This window comes from Eptatretus burgeri, chromosome 12, assembly GCF_056783735.1.
Source record: "Eptatretus burgeri isolate ZD-2024b chromosome 12, Ebu_testis_v1, whole genome shotgun sequence".
NCBI classification, from domain to species: Eukaryota; Metazoa; Chordata; class Myxini; order Myxiniformes; family Myxinidae; genus Eptatretus; species Eptatretus burgeri.
In genome coordinates, this window is record NC_140972.1 from 95,232,955 (window position 1) to 95,252,954 (window position 20,000).

Genomic DNA, 20,000 nt, shown 5'->3' on the forward strand with positions numbered 1-20,000 from the left:
GCTACACGAACGTTGTTCACACTTCGCAACACGTTACTTGAAAGTTCCTCATACGTCAAAACACGTCAAAGTAATGTTTAGGGTACCCGTGACTTATTTATAACCTATGAGTAACGTGCTTGGGAATTATTTGTAAAGCATGTCCTATGCGCAAGTACGTATGTAGACGTATTTGACGTCTTCAGGACGACCACAGAACTTACTGAACGCGTTTCTCACTTACAGATACCGTATAATGGCGTATTGGCAACGATTAGGGGAATTGGTTGATAAAAAGGGGCTTCGCAGGAGGAACCCGTCTTTTTTTAGACTTCGTGGTGAGTACATGTCCATGTCATTCCGAGAGATGGAGGATACAGCAAGGCTGAGACGACAATACCTCCCTGTCCTCGAACATCAACATGACCTCATAGAGTTGACACTGCACCAGTTGCGTGCCAATAGAGCCGGGAGAAGAAGACGTGAACGGAGGAGAAGGAACTGGGTCAGACCATGGATCGGGAGGCGACGCCATTACGGCATATATGACCAGCTCATGGTGGAACTCCGGAACGAGGACCATGCATCCTTCATCAACTTCCTGCGAATGCCCCCAGCGATGTTCGACGAGCTGCTAGCCAGAGTGCGTCCAAGGATAACCAAGCAGTACACCTTCTACAGGGATCCGTTTGAGCCTGGCATGAGGCTGGCACTGACTTTGCGTCACCTTGCCTCTGGAAGCAAGTATACCTCCATGAAGTTATGATGGAGGGTCCCTCATAACACGCAGTCCCTAGTCGTCAGAGAAGTGTGTCAAGCTATTATTGACGAATACGTGGATGAGGTACTCCTGATGCTTGGCGCTCCATAGCCGACAAGTTCTACCAACGATGGAACTTTCCCCATACATGTGGGGCACTTGATGGGAAGCACCTGGCCTGCCGCTGTCCTCCAAAGAGTGGGTCCCAATACTGCAACTATAAAGGATTCTCTTCTATTGTTCTGATGGCACTTGTAGATGCAGACTACAAATTCATTTGGGCAGAAGTCGGCGGTACTGGATCGGCATCAGATGCGCAAATTTATAATGATTGTGAGCTGAAGGAATGTGCTGAAGACGGTACCCTTGGCTTCCCTGACCCTGAGCCTCTTCCAGACGACAACCAGGACGTACCGTACTTCTTTGTCGGTGACGATGCGTTTGCTCTACGACCACCCATGATGAAGCCATACAGCCTCCGGGGTATGAAGAATGACCAACGCATCTACAACTACAGGCTTAGCCGAGTAAGGAGGGTAGCACAAAATGCATTCGGCATCTTGGCTAACAGATTCCAGGTTCTGCTAACTACCATGCAGCATCACTCCTCCACTGTCAAGCTCATTGTCAAAACCTGCGTGATCCTGCACAACCTCATGAGGACCAGGTAATTCATGTTTACAGAGCATATGTTGTACTTTATAGAATGCAAAAAAAGTTTTAGCCTATGCTTCTTTGAATTATATGATTTACCTTAATTAAATGTTTCAAGTATCATTATATTATGAGTTATTGTACAGCGCATTGCAATGCGTCTTTTTATTGTAGGTGCGCTTTATAAGTTAATAAAAATTTTTTTAATCACAGGTACCCAGGATTACAGAACCAGCAGCTTGACCTGGCAGAGAAGGAGAAATGCGACATTGTTGCAGGAGCATGGCGACAGGGACATCACCTGGAGGATACGCAGACAGCTACAGGCCACAACACTGCCTACAAGGAAGGAAAAAAACAGAGGAATCTCTTCAAGCACTTGGTTAACTCCCCAGCTGGCGCAGTTCCGTGGCAAGAAAACATGATCTAGATATTTGTGTTACTGCATTGTTCATGCAATAAAGGACCTCAGAGGCAATAACATTCCTCTTGAAATGAACATCGTTTCAGTGATTTATTACAAAGGATAAAGACATCAGGGATAAGGGCATAATTTATTGGCTGCTCTTGCAGCGCCCTTATTCTGGTAATTCCAATGTGTGTCTGTCCCAAAAACTTTTGGCAAGCTTAGCACCTTTTACCACTCAACAGATTCCAATGACATTTGGTAGGTAGGTCCAATATATGTGGGGATCATGTTCGTCCGAATATGCGTCCACGGGCCCCAGCAACGGCATCGCAACGGCCCTTTAAATTTTCCCTAACAAATTTAAAAAAAAAAAAAAAAACAAGCTTAGAGTTCTGTGCGCAATGTATCAAGGTCCCGAACCCCAAAAATGGTAAGAGTACATTGTTTATGGGCCAGTACATGTCGAACATTTCAGGAATGGTTAATTGCCAATATGTCGAATAAATAAATGTCTATTTACATGACACTTGGGTGAATGGTTCCTGTGCACACCTCCGTTGCCTAAAAGCAGCTGAAATACTTAATCGGAAAACGTGCACTTATTGTGGACAGTACAAAAATTAAAATACCTCCAAGCAAGACCTCCGAGGGCCCTTTTTTAAACAAGAACAAATGTGTCCAAGAGCAGCGTCCTAAAGGTTTTGTCCGCTCAAAAAAAAAATAAAGAAAACACAACAACAACAAAAACAACAACTTCCGATATTTCATCACGTGCCTTCATTAAGCCAATAGTGAGACCCGTCATAATGTTTTTTTTTACGTATTTACGATATATCGTGTGTTTACGAAATAAATAATGTATTTACGAAATTACAATACGATAAATGGAATAATCTTTAAATAGCAACGTGAATTTTTCGAAACTTTAAAGCAAATGTCCGAATATATTTAAAAGTTCATGATAGATGCTCTCAAAAGGCACCGTCAATGTGAGAATGTGTACATGTGCTTAGTATTTAAGGAGATACGGATCTTGTATATACAATAGCCGAGTCCTAGAGATTAAGGTTTTGTCTTCACAAGAAGAAGAAGAAGAAGAACAACGCCGAGCTGTCTATGAGCAAAAAATGTGACCAAGAAGATAGTGTAACAATAGGTTTAAAAAAAAAAAATTTCACGAATACACCAATGTGATTGGCAGGCCTGCCATTTCATAGAGTCCCTTTGGAAACATGCCCGAAATTTCACAAGGTGGGCCTCTGGGCACAAACTGAAAGGTTTGTGTAAATCATATTTATTGTGCTAAATTGATTAAAAGCATGTACATGAATATCGGCTCGTTGTGTAAACCAACTTTCAAAGTTGAGCGACCAGCGATGCCGACTCCCGGATTGTAATTGTAAATTATTGTTTATGAATTATATATCAATAAAACAACATCCAAAAACATCCAGAGTTTGCTCAACTTTTATTCAGTGGTCTGAAAAATAATACAACACTATTGCACTGGACAAAAGAATACAAAAAATGGCAGCAACATGGCCCAAACCAAAAAAAACAAAAAAAAACATGACAAGTACACAACGCCATTGTCACCGAATTGACTTGAAATTCTGTAGTGGTTCAGGTGTATTTAGCTCGACACAAGGGGTGCTTGCGGCAATGGGATCGCTTGACAGGTTCAGCATTCCTGAGAACCCAGAAATGTTGACAAAACTCTGACTGCTGGTGTCAAGGTCGCTTGGGCTCTGGTTCGGTTCTTAGGAAGCCGACCCAATAGCAGCACATGCAGAAGCGGACCTTGGCTGCTCCGTACTTACACGTGGAGTTTGCTGGAACCCATGGTGAGGGGGAGGAGGCATCATGGGCTGGCACTGAGCCTGCTGCTGTTGGTGCCGTGACTGCAGTGCTGTGGAAGCGATCTAACTCGTTCAATGAAAACGATTTCAATTGCAGAGCACCACCGTCCAAAAACAATAGGCGAGTGACAGGCATTTATTAAAAGTGAAGTTGCAGCCTATGAAGAGAAAACCTCACGTAATCGTCGACTATACGCTGCCACGCTATGCATACGTTAGACTATCTAGACTATCGTTGGGCATAGGTTATGGATGCCTAAAACACGCTAATCAATCGTTGGTATAACTTATCTATAAGTTATCGAAGCGTTCTGTGTTCATGCCTAGTACATTATGCATTTGTCCAAGTCGTTTTGAATACTTTAAAAACTGAAACAAAAAAATAGTTAATCGTGGGAATGAGAAAAAAAAATAGCCGAAAAGAACATCAAACAATGGTGCAAAGTAGTCTCCTATTCGTGGATGCAACGAGGATCCATCATCACCCACACCCTCCCCATCACGCTCACCAACTACTACTGACATGGACCTACTACTACTACTACTACTACTACTACTACTACTACTACTGACACGCTCACCTAATACTACTACTACTGATACTACTGACATTGACATCTACTCAACATGGAGTCTGGAACACTGATGGGTTCCTCTTGTGAAGCCCATTTGTATATACCAATTTCTCTAAACGCTGCCAAATCACCATTATATGGTAGATGTAAGTTGGAAACTCGTTCAGTAAGTTCTGTGGTCGTCTGGAAGACGTCAATCAAATTCGTCTACATACGACAATGTGCATTTGAGATACGTTACACATAGGTTCAAAGCACGCTACTCATAGGTTCAAAGCACGTTACTCATAGGTTAAAAATTAAGTTTTGGGTATGCTAAACATTACCTCGACGTGTTTCGACTTATGAGTAACTTACAAGAAACGTGTGTCCAACGTGTGTCAACGATCGCGGATCGTGCTGAGAACGTATGCCAGCGTATGCGAAACTTGTGAGCCATATGTCGAGTATGTCGTAAAATTTTCAGCATGCTTGAAATTTCACGACGTACTCGACGTACCACGGAATATGACAGCGTACTTCATTGTTTTTCAGCGTGCTCCTAACGTATACACAACTTACCCATACCGTATTCGATGTGTGCCAGCGTTTTAGACACATTTTTCATAGGTCGGCATACGCTGGCTGAATCGTCAAGGTGTGACTGCGATGTTGACACTTCCAATTTCCAGGCGCTTATGATTTAAATCGGCGTGTGGCAGGTTTTTAACAGGCTACGCCACGAGTTCGTTGGCGATACGTGCAGCGCGCTTATGCCTAAGTTAAACTATCGTTGGGCATAGGTTGTGAACGCCGACAACAGGCTAAGCATTCGTTGGTAAAAGTTATCAATAATACAACGAAACGTTCTGTGCCTGTTACTAATATGTTATGCATACGACCAACACGTTATGAATACGACCAAAACTTTTTTAAAAAAAACCTCAAAACTTCAACGTACGCCAACGTTTTACATACATTTTTATACGTTGCCATTCCTGGTGAAAACGTCAAGGTGTGACAGCACCTTTAATCGCGTCACCTGAATCCACTCGTTCCTCAATCTAAAATCCCTCCCTCCTTTTCCATTCCACCTCTGAACACCATCCCCCTGCTATCTATGCCATGAAACACCGATTAGTTTGAAACAATGGACCAGAAATTGCTGTTTCACTCACACAAAGGATTGTAAATCGGGTGCTGTATATGTGAAAAATAAATAAATCCACTCCTCTCAATTCCTGCGAAAATACCCCATTTGGACACAATGCAGGTCATTATTAACCCTGCAGTGGTCTCTTGGTTCTTTTGGTGACTTGCAAAACAACACATTAGAGCTGCAGGATTATTAACATCATGTGCATGTCATGTGTGTAATTGTGGTGCTACGGAAAACAACACATCCTCTGGCAGTGTTAGAAGAGGCAGATGAGCTTGACCTCTGTAGTGATAGGATGTAGAAACACATTAGATTATATATCTATAATCACGAGGCTTGTATTTTCTAGTATTTCTTATATCTAATATATAATTTGAAGTTTTTGTTTGTTTGTTTGTTTGTTTGTCTGTCTGCACGCGCTCATCTCCTGAATGGTGAGAGATAGGAGGAAACCTCTGCAACATAAAATGTCAGGACGGGCCCGGGGATCTTTTCACTTCATTGTTGAGGTCTTGGTGTTTGGTCATTTTCTTGATCTCTGCACCGTTTAGTCCAAAATCACTAGTATTAACACCTCAATCAGCAATGTCTTCTTTTTTTTTGTACTGAAGTATATCTATTTACAATGCTGTGTTTTCGATGTTCACGCTCGATGGAATCATTAGGACGTACGTGAGTGGTACTTCCATGCTTTCAATGATTGCTTTTGGTTCATTTTCCCACAAATTTTCTGGAACTGGGATATCAAAGCTTTTGTGGATGTGCCAGCAGATTACTTTACAAACTCATGGGTCATTGTGCGTTCTGACATGAGATATATGTATATATATATATATATATATATATATATATATATATATATATATATATATATATATATATATATATATATATATATGTATGTATTTTGTTTGTGTTCTGTCATTAAGCAGAACATATTATTCTCTTCACTAACCCCACATCCACACCTCAACTTTCTCTTTTTTTTTTTGCTTTCTCTTCTCTCTCTCTCTCTCTCTCTCTCTCTCTCTCTCTCTCTCTCTCTCTCTCTCTCTCTCTCTCTCTCTCTCTCTCTCTCTCTCTCTCTCTCTCTCTCTCTCTCTCTCTCTTTCTCTGTCCCTCTCTCTCTCTTTCTCTGTCTCTCTCTTTCTCTGTCTTTCTCTTTCTCTGTCTCTCTGTCTCTCTGTCTCTCTGTCTCTCTGTCTCTCTGTCTCTCTGTCTCTCTGTCTCTCTGTCTCTCTGTCTCTCTGTCTCTCTGTCTCTCTGTCTCTCTGTCTCTCTGTCTCTCTGTCTCTCTGTCTCTCTGTCTCTCTGTCTCTCTGTCTCTCTGTCTCTCTGTCTCTCTGTCTCTCTGTCTCTCTGTCTCTCTGTCTCTTTTTCTCTCTGTCTCTTTCTCACTCTGTCTCTTTCTCACTCTGTCTCTCACTCTGTCTCTCTCTCCCTCTCTCCCCCTCCCTCTCTCCCCCACCCTTTCTCCCCCTCTCTCTCTCCCCCCTCCCCCTCTCTCGTCCTCCCCCCTCTTCTCTCTCTCCCCTCCCCTATCCCCCACCACCCCTTAGTATCCCTAATGTCGCATATGTCAGCAAAGCGATGGGCTGTGTTTGCTATGATATTGATTGATATATATATATATATATATATATATATATATATATATATATATATATATATTTGCATATATATATATATATATATATATATATATATATATATATATATATATATTTGTTTTTGTACTGTGTCGTGCCGAACAATCATATTAATTCACTTCATGAAGGCTTTCAATATATCACGTGCTGGTGTCCGCACGGCCGTGCTGGAGAGGAGGAACTTGCTGGGTGGAGCTTCTGTCACCGAGAAAATTGTGCCAGGCAGGTGTAAACTTTAACCTTGTTCTTAATTTTATAATATACTAGTCGACTCGTGAACCTGTTGTGTTTCCGTTGTGACAGTTGTTGATAAGAAAATCATTATTAAAAAAAAAAAATCGATCTATCTGTAATTCCAGCAGTGTGTGTGTGTGTGTGTGTGTGTGTGTGTGTGTGTGTGTGTGTGTGTGTGTGTGTGTGTGTGTGTGTGTGTGTGTGTGTGTGTGTGTGTGTGTGTGTGTGTGTGTGTGACCGCTGTTTCTCGACAACCACTGGGCCGATCTAATTGAAACTTGCCAGGTATATTACTGGGGACCTGAGGATGTGCCTTTTCAAGGTTTGATATTAATCGGACAAGTGCTTCCCAAGTTATGGCCATTTATTTACCAACCAATGACAGGACACGTTGCTGCGTGGCCAATGGGGAAGGGAAGCACAGCCACGTTCCCCATTCCGGGTTACAACGTTGGGCTTCCGGAGAGTGATGACTTTGTGTATTCTAATAATTTCTCGATTACTTATGCGCATTTATAGATAAACACAATGCCCTAAGTTATCGTTTTCATATGAGACGGTGCATACATTTTGGTAACATCAGTGTGAGCTGGTATGCTCCGAAACAGGAAGTAATTTTTTTTTTTGCACGTCGGTTTTTTTTTTCCTCTTCTCTTCTCTTTGGTTTTTTTCCTTGCGATGACATTGCGAAAAAGGCAAAATACGTTGGCGCGAATTGAATAATTGGCCATTAAAACAATTGCAAATAATCGTAAACTGCGATATGCAAACTTCCGGACAGTGAGGACTTAACTTCCGGACTTCCGGTTAGTGACGAGTACTGTATTCTTTCTCGATTTTTTTTCTCGATTTATCGACTTACTGTATTCTTTCTTTCTCGATTTCTGTACTTTCTCGATTTCTTTCTCGATTTTCTTAAACACAATGCCCCAATCCAGTCAGTGACAATTACTGTATTCTTTCTAGATTTATCGACGCTGTATTCTTCCTTTCTCGATTTCTTTCTCGATTTTCTTAAACACAATGCCCCAATCCAGTCGTCGTTTAGGACAGCGAAGGAACGAAGCTGCGCGTCGAACGCGCAATGGAATCCAATGGAGCACGAGCTGCTCACTTGACACGCGACGCTACGCGCGTGACAAGGCGTCGTGCAGAAGAAACGGATGAAGAACGAGCAGCTCGCTTGACACGCGACGCTACGCGCGTGACAAGGTGCCGTGCAGCTGAAACGGATGAAGAACGAACTGCTCGCTTGGCAGACAACACTGAACGCGAGTACGGCATGTGTGGTTGTTGTTTCTGGCATGCGCTTTGAAAGTTTGTTTTGTTTGCACGTATGGGCACGCACCTACGGGCATGCACTAGTGTATATATATATATATATATATATACATATATATATATATATACATACATATATATATATATATATATATATATACATATATATATATATATATATATATATATATATACATATATATATATATATATATATATATATATATATATATATATATATATATATATACATATATATATATATATATATATATATATATATATATATATATATATATATATATATATATATATATATATATATATATATATATATATATATATATATACATATATATATATATACATATATATATATATATATATATATATATATATATATATATATATATATATATACATATATATACATATATATATATATATATATATATATATATATATATATATATATATATATATATATACATAATATTGTTGTAGATTTCCGCCCGCCGGCATGCGGACGACCGCTTCTAACTAATGCCGGCCGCTCTCGTCCACCGAACGGACAATCTAATCACAGCCTTCCAGATCAAACGCCGGAATCCCGCTACGGGTGTGTTTTGAGCACACCACAGCCTAGTCAACACTCTACCCGCGCGACAGGGTCAATGGCCGAATTGTCGATATACCTAATTAATCGCGCGGGCAGACTACCGAAAGACTGTACCTCAACGGGGCCCACTTGAAACGAGCCGCTTAAGCAGCTCGCTTCGTTTTGGGATAAGCGAGCGGGGTATTATCGCGAGTCCCCATTGGACCCGATTCTATTATCGGTTCTTTAAAAACCAACTATATTCCGAACGCAGAACGGCAGCTCAATTAAGGGAAGAAAACGCAACAAACAGGTCAACATTCAACAAGCACATTCATTTACAAAGCACACGTAAACAGTGATGTAGTCATGCAGGTATGCAATTATGCAAGGCCGAACACGCACGCAAGTATACAACCAACAAAAGTAATGCAAAAGAGCTACTACCGTCTATCTATTATGTACACAATGCACCTAACAACAGGTTCACTTACGGACATGGTGCCACAACGTTCAAGCAAAGAAACAAGAAAAAACCCCAGGACAGACAAGGGGTAGACTGGACCTCTTGGGGTCTTTATGAGCCCGGAGCCGGGTAGACCGCAAAGGCTCCGAGAGGCCAGGCTGGTTATCTTCACCCTCGTGGTGACTTGTGGGGGGGGGGGGAAACCCTCGACGTTCCCTCGATGTTCCCTCTCCAGTGACCCACGGTTAGGCACGGTACGGCAGGCCGCGCGCCTTGGCTCCGCTGTGCTCCGATCTCTCCAGCTCCTCACCGTCCTGCTTACTCCAGACTCCAGACTCCAAGCGACTCAGTGACCAAAGGCTTTTTTTTTCTATTTTTTTGTATACCTTGTCGAGTCTCGTATGAGAGCGAACACAAAATGCACAGCAAGGGGGCATAAGACAAGAGGGGCGGGAGTGGGAGGGACAAAACAGTGGGGAACAGACACATTAGGAGATCTGCAGAAGGTAGAGGGATGGGATGGGAACATGGGGAAGAGAAGATGGACATTACAGGGACTTTCAGGAAGGAAAGCAGGGGAATTGAAGGAAGTGGGCTTGGGTGGATTATCGGGGGTAGAAAAGATCGAGGATTTGGATGGGGGATGATAAGAGGTGGTGGTGAACAGCTGTTTTGAAAACCTGGAGGGAAGAATGGGAAAGAATAGAGTGAGGGAGTTTATTCTTAAGGCGGGAAAAAAGAGGAATGAAAGAGTGAAGGTGAGCAGTGATTCGTGATTTTGGTAGTTTTACCAGAAGGGGGTTGTTGGCGGACTTTGAGCGCCCTGTGTAAATGTGGTGGGGACAAATCACAGAGAGGCAGGGGGCGCAAGGCTGGAGAGGAGACGGTAGAAGACAGAAAGACCACCGACCAACCTGCGGTGATTGAGTGAGAGGCCCAAAGACTCAGCTTTATTGCGGGAGATACCGATGATCCTAAATGCCCTGGTTTCGACAGCGTGAAGCCGAGAAAGGTGGGAGGCAGGAGCACCAGCCCAGAGGGGAGAGAAGTACTCCATCATGGTGTGGACGAAAGCTTTGTACCTAGTCAGGAGCTCAAGTGTGGCATGGAAGGACTTTGCATGACAGAGGATGCCCAGCTGGCAATTGGCTTTGGAGGCCACTTTGGAAATGTGGCTTTCCCAGGAAAGATCATGGCAGAAAGTGAGACCGAGAAGGTTGAATGAAAGGACTTCTTCAAGAGGATTGTTGAGAATGTTGATGGGGGGGGGGGGGGGTTCCAGACGGTCCTTTTGGAGAGACATCGTGAGAGTGTGAGATCTGTCTGGATTGAAAGACATGTTCAAAGTGTTGGACCAGCTTATGATTTTATCCAGATCTGCAGAGAATGAAGAGGCGGCTGCTTGCCAGTCTGAGGGATTGCAGATGGTACAGCAGAGGGTGGAGTCATCAGCAAAGAGATATAGAGGATTTTCCAGAGAGTCGGAGAGATCATTGATGAAAACCAGAAAAAGAACAGGGTCCAGAACGCTACCTTGAGGAACTCCAGCCTGGACAGGAAGAGGGGATGAAAGAACTCCATTTAGGGCCACACGTTGACTGCTTCAGGAGAGGAAGTCTGCGAGCCATGAGTGGAGATGGCCTTGGATACCATGGGAAGAGAGTTTGGTGAGCAGGGCAGGGTCAAAAGCACGTGATATGTCCAGGGATACAGCTCGGATTTCCTGTCTGACATTGAAGACCTCCATCCATTGATGGGAGAGCAGAAGCAGCATATCCAGGGCAGAGTGACTTTGTCTGAAACCAAATTGATGCTCGGAAATCAAGCCATTGGAGAAGAGGAAGGATTTCATGTCTGAGGCGATGATGTATTCCATAACCTTGCTGATGATTGGGGGAAGGCTGATTGGTCTGTTGTTGCAGGGATCTGTTTTTGCACCTTTTTTATGCAGGGCAGTGATGTTTGCTGATTTCCAAGCAGATGGCTGATGACCTTGAGCAAATGAGAGGGTGAGTAGAACAGAGAGAGGGTGAGCAAGAGCAGAAGAGCAGGCTTTGAAGACACGTGGGCTGATGCCGTCTGGACCGGTTGCAGAATCTGAGTCGAGGTTTGAAAGCAAGCTCTCCACCTTGTTAGGAGAAAAGGACACAGAGTCCATGGACAGTTGGGTGCGACTGGGTAAGGTGGGTAGAGAAAGTGATGGGTTTTGGACACAAGATTTAGCTGCAAACACCGAGTTTAGGCATTCAGCTTTTTCACGTGCGGTATCAGCAGTGCTGCCATTTGAGGTAAGGGAGGGGATGGAGGGTGAACATACACCAGAAACAGATTTGATTAAATGCCACCAGGATTTTGAGGAGGGAGAGAGGTTTGAGAGTTCAGACTTGAGATGAGAAAGATGTTGTTTTCTGGCTCTCCTGAGGGTAGATACACACTTGTTCCGAGCTTTGTGGAAGGAACTGAGATTGCCCTCAGTTGGGTTTGCTTTCCATGAGGCAAAGGCAAGTTGTTTCAGGACAACTGCCTCACCACAAGCTTCAGTAAACCAAGGGCGGGAGGAAGGGTAGGACAACTGAAGGATGTGCCTTTCTCTCCCCTCCCTCTCTCCCCCCTCCCCACTCCCTCTCCCGCCTCCCCCTCTCCCTCCCCCTCCCTCTCTCCCCCTCCCTCTCTCCCCCTCCCTCTCTCCCCTCCCTCTCTCCCTCCCTCTCTCCCTCTCTCCCTCTCTCCCCCTCCCTCCCTCTCTCCCCTCCCTCTCTCCCCTCCTCCCTCTCTCCCCTCCCTCCCTCTCTTCCTCCCCCTACCTCCCTCTAACCCCTCCCCTTGCCTCTCCCTCCCTCCCTCCCCTCCCCTCCCCCTCTCTCCCCCTCCCTCCCTCTCTGCCCCCTCCCTCTCTCCCACCTCCATCCTCCCCCTCTTCTCTCCCCCCACTTCTCTCTCCCCCTCCCCCTCCCTCACTCTTCTCTCTCCCCCCTCCCCTCCCCCTCTTCTCTCTCTCTCCCCTCCCTCTCTCATCTCTCTCCCCTCCTCCCTCTCTCTCTCTTTCTCTCTAACCCTCCCCTGCATCATCTCTCCATCCTCTCTCCCCTCCCTCCCCCTCTCTGTCACCTCCTTGCCTCCCTCCCTCTCTCCTCTCTTCCCCCCACCTCTTAGTATCCCTTATGTCGCATATGTCAGCAAAGCGACAGGTTGTGTTTGCTATGATATGACTCCACACAACTGCCCACAACTCTGACACAACTCTCTTCCCTCTCCTCCACACACAACTACTTTGCGTTCAGCGCGCCCTTTTATATCGAGCCCCGCCCGCCCCAATCTCTCCCGCCCCTTCTTCGAGCACGCGCGGGAAACTTCCAGAAGCAGGGCATTTTTTTCTCTTGGATCGGGGCCTTTCTTTGCCTTTTCCATAGCGTCGTTGCTTCACGTTCCTCTCGCAGGGTTTGTCGTTGGGGGGAGGGGTGAGGCCGTCATCCGTTCTCCCTCGACGAATGCTCGGCTTCCTGCAACCGTGTTCCGAGGTGGAAACGCGGTGGTGGTTACGGTGGTTGTCGTAATGGTGGCATGGCTGGCGTTTTGTGGTGTGGTTGGGCGGTTGTGGTTAAGGTGGTTGTTGTCTGTCGGGATGTTGGCGATTGTGGAGAAGGTGGTTGTGGTCGACGTTGTGGAGAAGGTGGTTGTGGCTGGTGTTGTGGAGAAGGTGGTTGTTGTTGAAATGCGGTTGGTCCAAAATAATGATAGCAAAAGAAAAACAGCTAACTCAAAGATCACAGCCCAGCACACGAATAGTTGCCCGTTAAATATCGGTGGGGAAATCTATCTGAACACATACTTATCGACATAACTGATCTAAGGACCTATATGGTGCTCTGCGAATTTCCACAACCGTAACTATATATCTTCTTCTTCTTCTTCTTTCGGCTGCTCCCGTTCGGGGTCGCCACAGCGGATCATCCGTATGATCCGCATTGTGATTTGGCACATGTTTTACGCCAGATGCCCTTCCTGACGCAACCCTGGTCGCCTCTCACAACACAGGGATATGGTATCCCTATTTTAACCGGGGTATACACCGGCCCAGTACACTGGTACTCATTTCACCGACCTCGGAAGGATGACAGGCTGAGTCAACCCCCTGGTGTATTAATTCAGTGGCCCAACAGGGCTTGAACTCAGGACCTTTTGGATCCCAAGCCGCTGCCCGAACCACTGCGCCAACACCAGGCTCGTAACAATATAAATATATATATATATATATATATATATATATATATATATATATATATATATATATATATATATATATATATATATATATATATATTCACCTTGTACTTTCAGAAACCCAAGCAATGTCCAAAGTGTCAAAGAAAGACAAGATTATAAGTAGGTGGTAGGCCTTAACAACTAAATAGTAGAACAGTAGAGGAAAAACACAAACACTTTGACCTACTCAGACTGAGGCAAAGGTTTCTTGTCTAGAGAGTAATAATTTCCCCAACACTCCCCCCTTGTTGCCTAAAAAGGCAACACTAGTTAAGTTTAACGATATATATTTTCTCTTCACTTGGAAATGCATTCTCTCTTGCGTTTGAGTGTGCCCATTTTCTTGGGTAGTCACATCCCCCCTTTTCCCCATCGTAGAGCTCAGTCCCTTAGCCTTTCCTGTCCCGCAAGCCAGGTGGCTTCATGTGGTTGTACAGCTTCGGACCTGGTCGAGGTTCCGGTAGGCCCTTAGGCCGATAGAAGATAAGGCTACCCGTTGGGCTGCACAGCTGATTTTCGACAACCTATTTCGGGAACAAAGCAGATGAGCAAGAGTGGATTGACAATTCCCGTGAATATTGAACACATTCATTTGCGCTACTTATGGATTTCCAAGTTCAGGTTCTATCTCAAAAGAGTCGTAGGACTCAGTCTCAAAACCAGGGTATGAGGGTGGTGCTTGGGCCACCATCACCTTTTTAGCAGTATTCCTCTTTAGACAAGAAACAATCAATGCCGGCATTGTAATTGTTGCACATTTAACAAGCACCACTACAATGATGATCCACAATAACCCAACGGAAATCCAATGCAATAGGGTAGTTCCCCAGCCTCCAAAAATCCCTTCAAACCAGGAATAAAGCCCATCTTTCGTGAAATAATTGTGATACTTGGCTCCTTCTTGTTTAATCTTGTCAGCTATGTTCGTGATTTTCTCCGAGTTATCAGGGATATAAGTACAACACTCAGAGTTAATTACAGCACACGTTCCTCCTTGAGCCGCGAGAATGAGGTCGAGCACAACTCGGTTTTGCATTGAAACTGCACGTAGGGCGACGACCTCCGAGTTGATATCAACCATGCCTAGAGCAGTTTTATTTGCCAATAATTCAAGCGAAGCAGCCAACTCTGCCAATCCCACAGACGTTTGTCCAACACCGTAGTGAGGGATTAAAATCATGAAGAACAGTTCAGTTGACGTGAAACCCCGTTTCCCCCGTTTCAAATGCTCAAAAGGTGACTTAGATAACAGGCGCATATGTGGCAAAATGAATGACAAGAAACAAGATCCACTCCAATTAACTGGAAGCCATGGGTATGCTCGATTTCCACACGCGAAATAGGTATTATTTAAAGCGACTTGTGGTCCCATCGTGTGATTTTCATAAACATAATTACTGCATTCAGAATTCCCTAATCTTCTTTCTCCCCATGCCTCTTGTACCAAGCATAGTTAGGGTTTTTCTGTCGCCCGTTCAACCATAAAATGTGGAGGCATTTTACTTAAATTAAAATTTGGCCAAAACCAGTTACTGAAATTTCGTTGTCGGAGGCAATTTTCATTTCCATTGGTAACGATGTGGTCGTCAAGGTTATTATCTTGTTTATCCCAGTTTCTTTCCTTTGCCCAGTACCCACACCATTCACTCAGATTAAATGGTATAGCCAGAAGCGGTATCCCAGTAACTGCTGAATGAGGTATCTTAGTACAAACCCAGCAATTGGTTTTATTAAAAGCTTTCGCGTGTTTACGAGAAAGAGCCAGATAAGTGTTTATTCCATGTGGTGAACCCACTTTGCTCGTTAAGCTTCTTCAGTCTCTGAATGCCCTAGGCTTAGTTTGGTGGGTAGTCTGATAGGCCCATCTCCAAAGAACATGCAAATAACGTTGATCACAGACAGTACTTATCGGTTTAACAGACCAAGTACACATTGCACCACCTGCATTTAGTCGTACAAATAATCCTGCAATGGAAAGAATCATTAAAGTTATCAGGAAGCAATGTTCTCCTCGGGTTCTTTTTTGCCGTGTGCCAGTTTGCAGTGTGTGGCATGGATCCATGTTGCTCTTCCTTTACATTTCACAGCTGTATGGGTAGTTAGCAGTATTTGAAATGGCCCACACCAACGTGCTTGAAGAGAGTTCTTCCGTTTGTAAATTTTCACATAAACAAAGTCTCCGGGTTTGAAGTTGTGATGATCAGATGTGGCTGGTTCTGGCAGAGCTTGTTTCACCTGTGCATAAAAAGTTCTTACAGCATGATTCAGAGAGATACAGAACGTAAGCAACGTGTCGTCCATTTGCTACACGTTCATGTCTTTTATAGTCAAAGGAGGTGAGTTCTGTAATCTCATTGGTCTTCCCATCAGAATCTCATGCGGAGATAAGCCAGTGTTTCGATTTGCGGTAGATCTCATAGTCATGAGAGCAATTGGCAGAGCATCTGGCCATTTTAATCCAGTTTGTTCGCAAATCTTGGCCAGTTTATTCTTTAGGAATCCATTTTGCCTCTCTACTGCCCCCGCAGATTGCGGACGATGCGGGCAGTCGAAATGTTGCTTGATTTGCAATACGCGACACAATTCTTTCACCACTTCGGCTGTGAAATGAGTACCTTGGTCACTGGAGATCCTACAAGGTATTCCAAACCTACAGATGAAATCCTTCATCAACAGTTTAACCACAGTAATGGCATCTGCTTTCCGACAAGGGTAAGCCTCAACCCATTTGGTGAACAAATCGACGATGACTAACGCAAATTCAAAACCGCAGCATTTTGGTAACTGGACAAAATCCATCTGGATATGAACAAAAGGTCCGAATGGAATTGGATGACCCCCTGGGGCCATCTCCACCCCCCTTGCTGGGTTATGTTTTTGGCAAATATGACATGTCTTACAATACTGTTCTGCAATTGGACTAAACCCCGGGGCAAACCACTGTCTCCCAATTGAAGCACTCATGCCGCCTTTGCTAGTATGCCCGGCCCCATGTGCCAATCGGGCGAGCCAAGGTAATAGAGCTCTTGGTGCCACCACACGACCATCAGATGATCTCCATAATTTGGATTCATTATCAAATTCACATCCAGCCAGTATCCACAAATCTCGTTCTTTAGCACTGACAGCTGTCTGCAAAGTGTTTATATCGTCAATGGTCGGTGTTACCTCTTGTCTCAATACACATTGTGATATTAAAAGAGCTCTGGTGTGGGCAGCAGATTTTGCAACTGCATCTGCCCTGGCATTTCCCCGTGAGACGTCATCAGATCTCCCAGTGTGGGCGTCACATTTTACCACTGCAATTTGGTGAGGCAGAAGTATTGCTTCCAGTAGATTCGCAATCCATGTTCCATTCCTTACTTGTGTACCTGATGATGTTATAAAACCCCTTTCGCGCCAGAGTGCTCCGAATTCGTGTACAGCACCAAAGGCATAGCCGGAGTCAGTGTAGATTGTCACTATTTGGCCTTTGGCTAAATGGCATGCACGAGTGAGGGCGAACAGTTCTGCCTGCTGAGCGGAACAGCTCTCAGCCAATCTCCCGCTTTCGATTACTTCGTGATCAGAGCAAACGGCGTAGCCTGTTAATAAACATCCATCAGGTGCACGCGATGATGAGCCATCGACATATAGAACCAATTCAGAATTTTGGATTGGTGTGTCTCTCAAGTCAGGACGGGGTTGACACGTGTGGGCGATTATCTCTTTACAATTGTGAGGATCACCATCTTGTACTCCTGGCAACAAACTCGCAGGATTCAGCGGTGCGCATCTCCTAATCGTAATGTTCGTGGGTGCTGTGAGTGAGAGTTCGTATGTTGTTGCTCTTGAAGCCGACAAATGTTGTGTTTTCGTTTTTAACAATACAGCTGTCACTGCATGCGGTACCAGGAGAATCAAAGTGTTTCCCGCGACGAGCGCTTCGGTCGCCTGCACCGCGAGCGAAGCGGCTGCTACTGCCTTGAGACAAGGGGGGAATCCTTGTGCTACCGGATCCAATTTAGTACTATAATATGCAACAGGCCGTAATTTATTTCCGTGCTTCTGTGTCAGCACAGATTGTGCGAATCCCTGTCTCTCACATGCATACAAATGGAAAGGTTTTTCATAGTTTGGTAAACCCAGAGCGGGAGCCGAAGAAAGAGCCTGTTTTAACGTTACAAAAGCCTTGTCTGCATTTTGTGTCCATGCAAGTGGGCTGGGTGCGTTTGCCGAACCAATGTCCACCAGGGGGCGCACTAAGGCCGCATAATCTGGTATCCACTGTCTGCAATAGCCGGTCATTCCGAGGAAAGACCTCATCTGTTTAGCAGTAGTTGGCTTGGGCAGGTTTAATATTGCCGCTATACGTTCAGGGGAGATGCGTCTTGTATCTCCCTTCAGAATATGCCCCAAATATTTCACTTCTTCTTGGCAAAATTGCAATTTAGCTCTCGATGCTTTGTGTCCTTTCCTGGCTAAGGCCCTCAACAATGTCAATGTATCTCGTTCGCATGCGTCTTTTGACGCTGAACAGATCAGCAGGTCGTCAACATATTGAATCAGTGTGGATCCACAAGGGAAAACTACATCATCCAAGTCGTCTTTGAGGGCCCTCGAGAATAATGTTGGACTTTCACAATACCCCTGGGGCAATACAGTCCAAGTGTATTGCTTTCCCTGGTAGGTGAATGCAAACAGAAACTGTACTTCTTGGGCTATTGGTATACTAAAAAAAGCTGAACAAAGATCCACAACACTAAAATAGGTAGTGTTGCTTGGGATGCTTGATAGAATGGTAGTTGGATTTGCAATTACAGGAAAAGCTGGAATTACCGCATCATTCACTGCCCTCAAATCCTGTACGAATCTCCACGTTGGTTTCCCAGGTTTTCTCACAGGTAGGATCGGTGTATTACATTGACTAACAGTGGGAATAATTATCCCTTGTTTCAATAGCGCTTCCACGACAGGAGCAATTCCTACCTCTGCTTCTGGAGACAAAGGGTATTGCGGTTTTCGAGGCAGTTTCTTTTTTGGATCTATAGTGATCTTGATTGGATTCATACTTTTAATTTGGCCGACATCGTTGGCATGTGTTGCCCACAGACAAGTCGGGACTTGTTCGAGTATTTCAGGTAATTTTCCTGACCCATTTAATTCTGCGAGATCGACCACCTCAAACACAGCTTTTGCTGATCCTTGACATTCTGTCCAACAGAATCCCTGTTCCCCGATCTTCCAAAGTCCGTTTACTTGGCTCGATTCCATCAAAGTCGCTTGTGATGCTTTTTTCAAAGAGGTTACCATGTGACCAATGTCCGTTTCTTGGTAACCTTCTGCAATCGCTAAAGTAACATGTGGTGTAACACTGGACGGTTGGTTCCACAATTTTAATTGTTCCTGCGTCAGATGCACCTCCAGGCCAATTCCTTGCTTCCCAATCCAAATTGTTCCCAACACTAAGTCAAAGGTCTGGTGTAATTTCGAGTGTTTCACTCGCATAGACGTTATCTTTTCCCTTGATGTTGCAATCTGCAATGCAATGTAGTCGAGTCTGTAAGTACCGTCTGTCCATGCCGTGTTTACTCACCCAATCGAGCACCTCGGGTACGTTTCTCTCCAAATGTGATAAATATTCCTGCAAATGGTTAAATGCTTCACAATTAATCACAGTCCATTGATATACAAGATTTTCTGTATTTTCCTGTAATAAATTCATCATAGTTATGTGTGATTCGTGAGGTATTTCTAAATATACACCATCAGGGGTACACTTAATTGAACAATTCAGCTTGCATAACAGATCTCTCCCCAACAGATTAATTGGTGTATCAGTTGCCATCAAAAATGCATGGTTTGCAGACAATGGTCCAATTTCCACCCGGAGCTGCTCTGTCAGTGGAATGGTACTAGCAACTCCCGACATTCCCACTACTTTTACTCGTTCTCGCGATAACGGGGCGTCTGGGAAATCACTCCTTCTGAGCGCAGATTTGGTCGCTCCTGTGTCGACTAAGAAAGGAATCTCTTGGCCTTCAATTTTCAAAGTCAATTTCGGTTCGTCACATGGTTTCAAAGTCAGGAAGGGTAACTCAGACGAAGTCGCTTCTTTTCTTTGTCATAAAACGAATGGGTTTTGGGTTTGAAATG

The 20,000-nt window shown here is 44.4% G+C and overlaps 2 protein-coding genes across 2 annotated transcripts in view; both read left to right on the forward strand.

The window, feature by feature from the left end:
• The window catches only part of LOC147016178 (uncharacterized), an 83,092-nt gene that overhangs the window by 32,215 nt on the left and 30,877 nt on the right, over positions 1-20,000 (forward strand). The gene's annotated exons all lie outside the window — the stretch shown is intronic.
• On the forward strand, positions 742-1,823 carry LOC147016179 (uncharacterized). Its single transcript, XM_085849198.1, has 2 exons — positions 742-1,406; positions 1,607-1,823. The coding sequence occupies exons 1-2, from the start codon at positions 985-987 to the stop codon at positions 1,821-1,823; spliced, it is 639 nt and encodes a 212-aa protein (XP_085705324.1). The 5' UTR covers positions 742-984.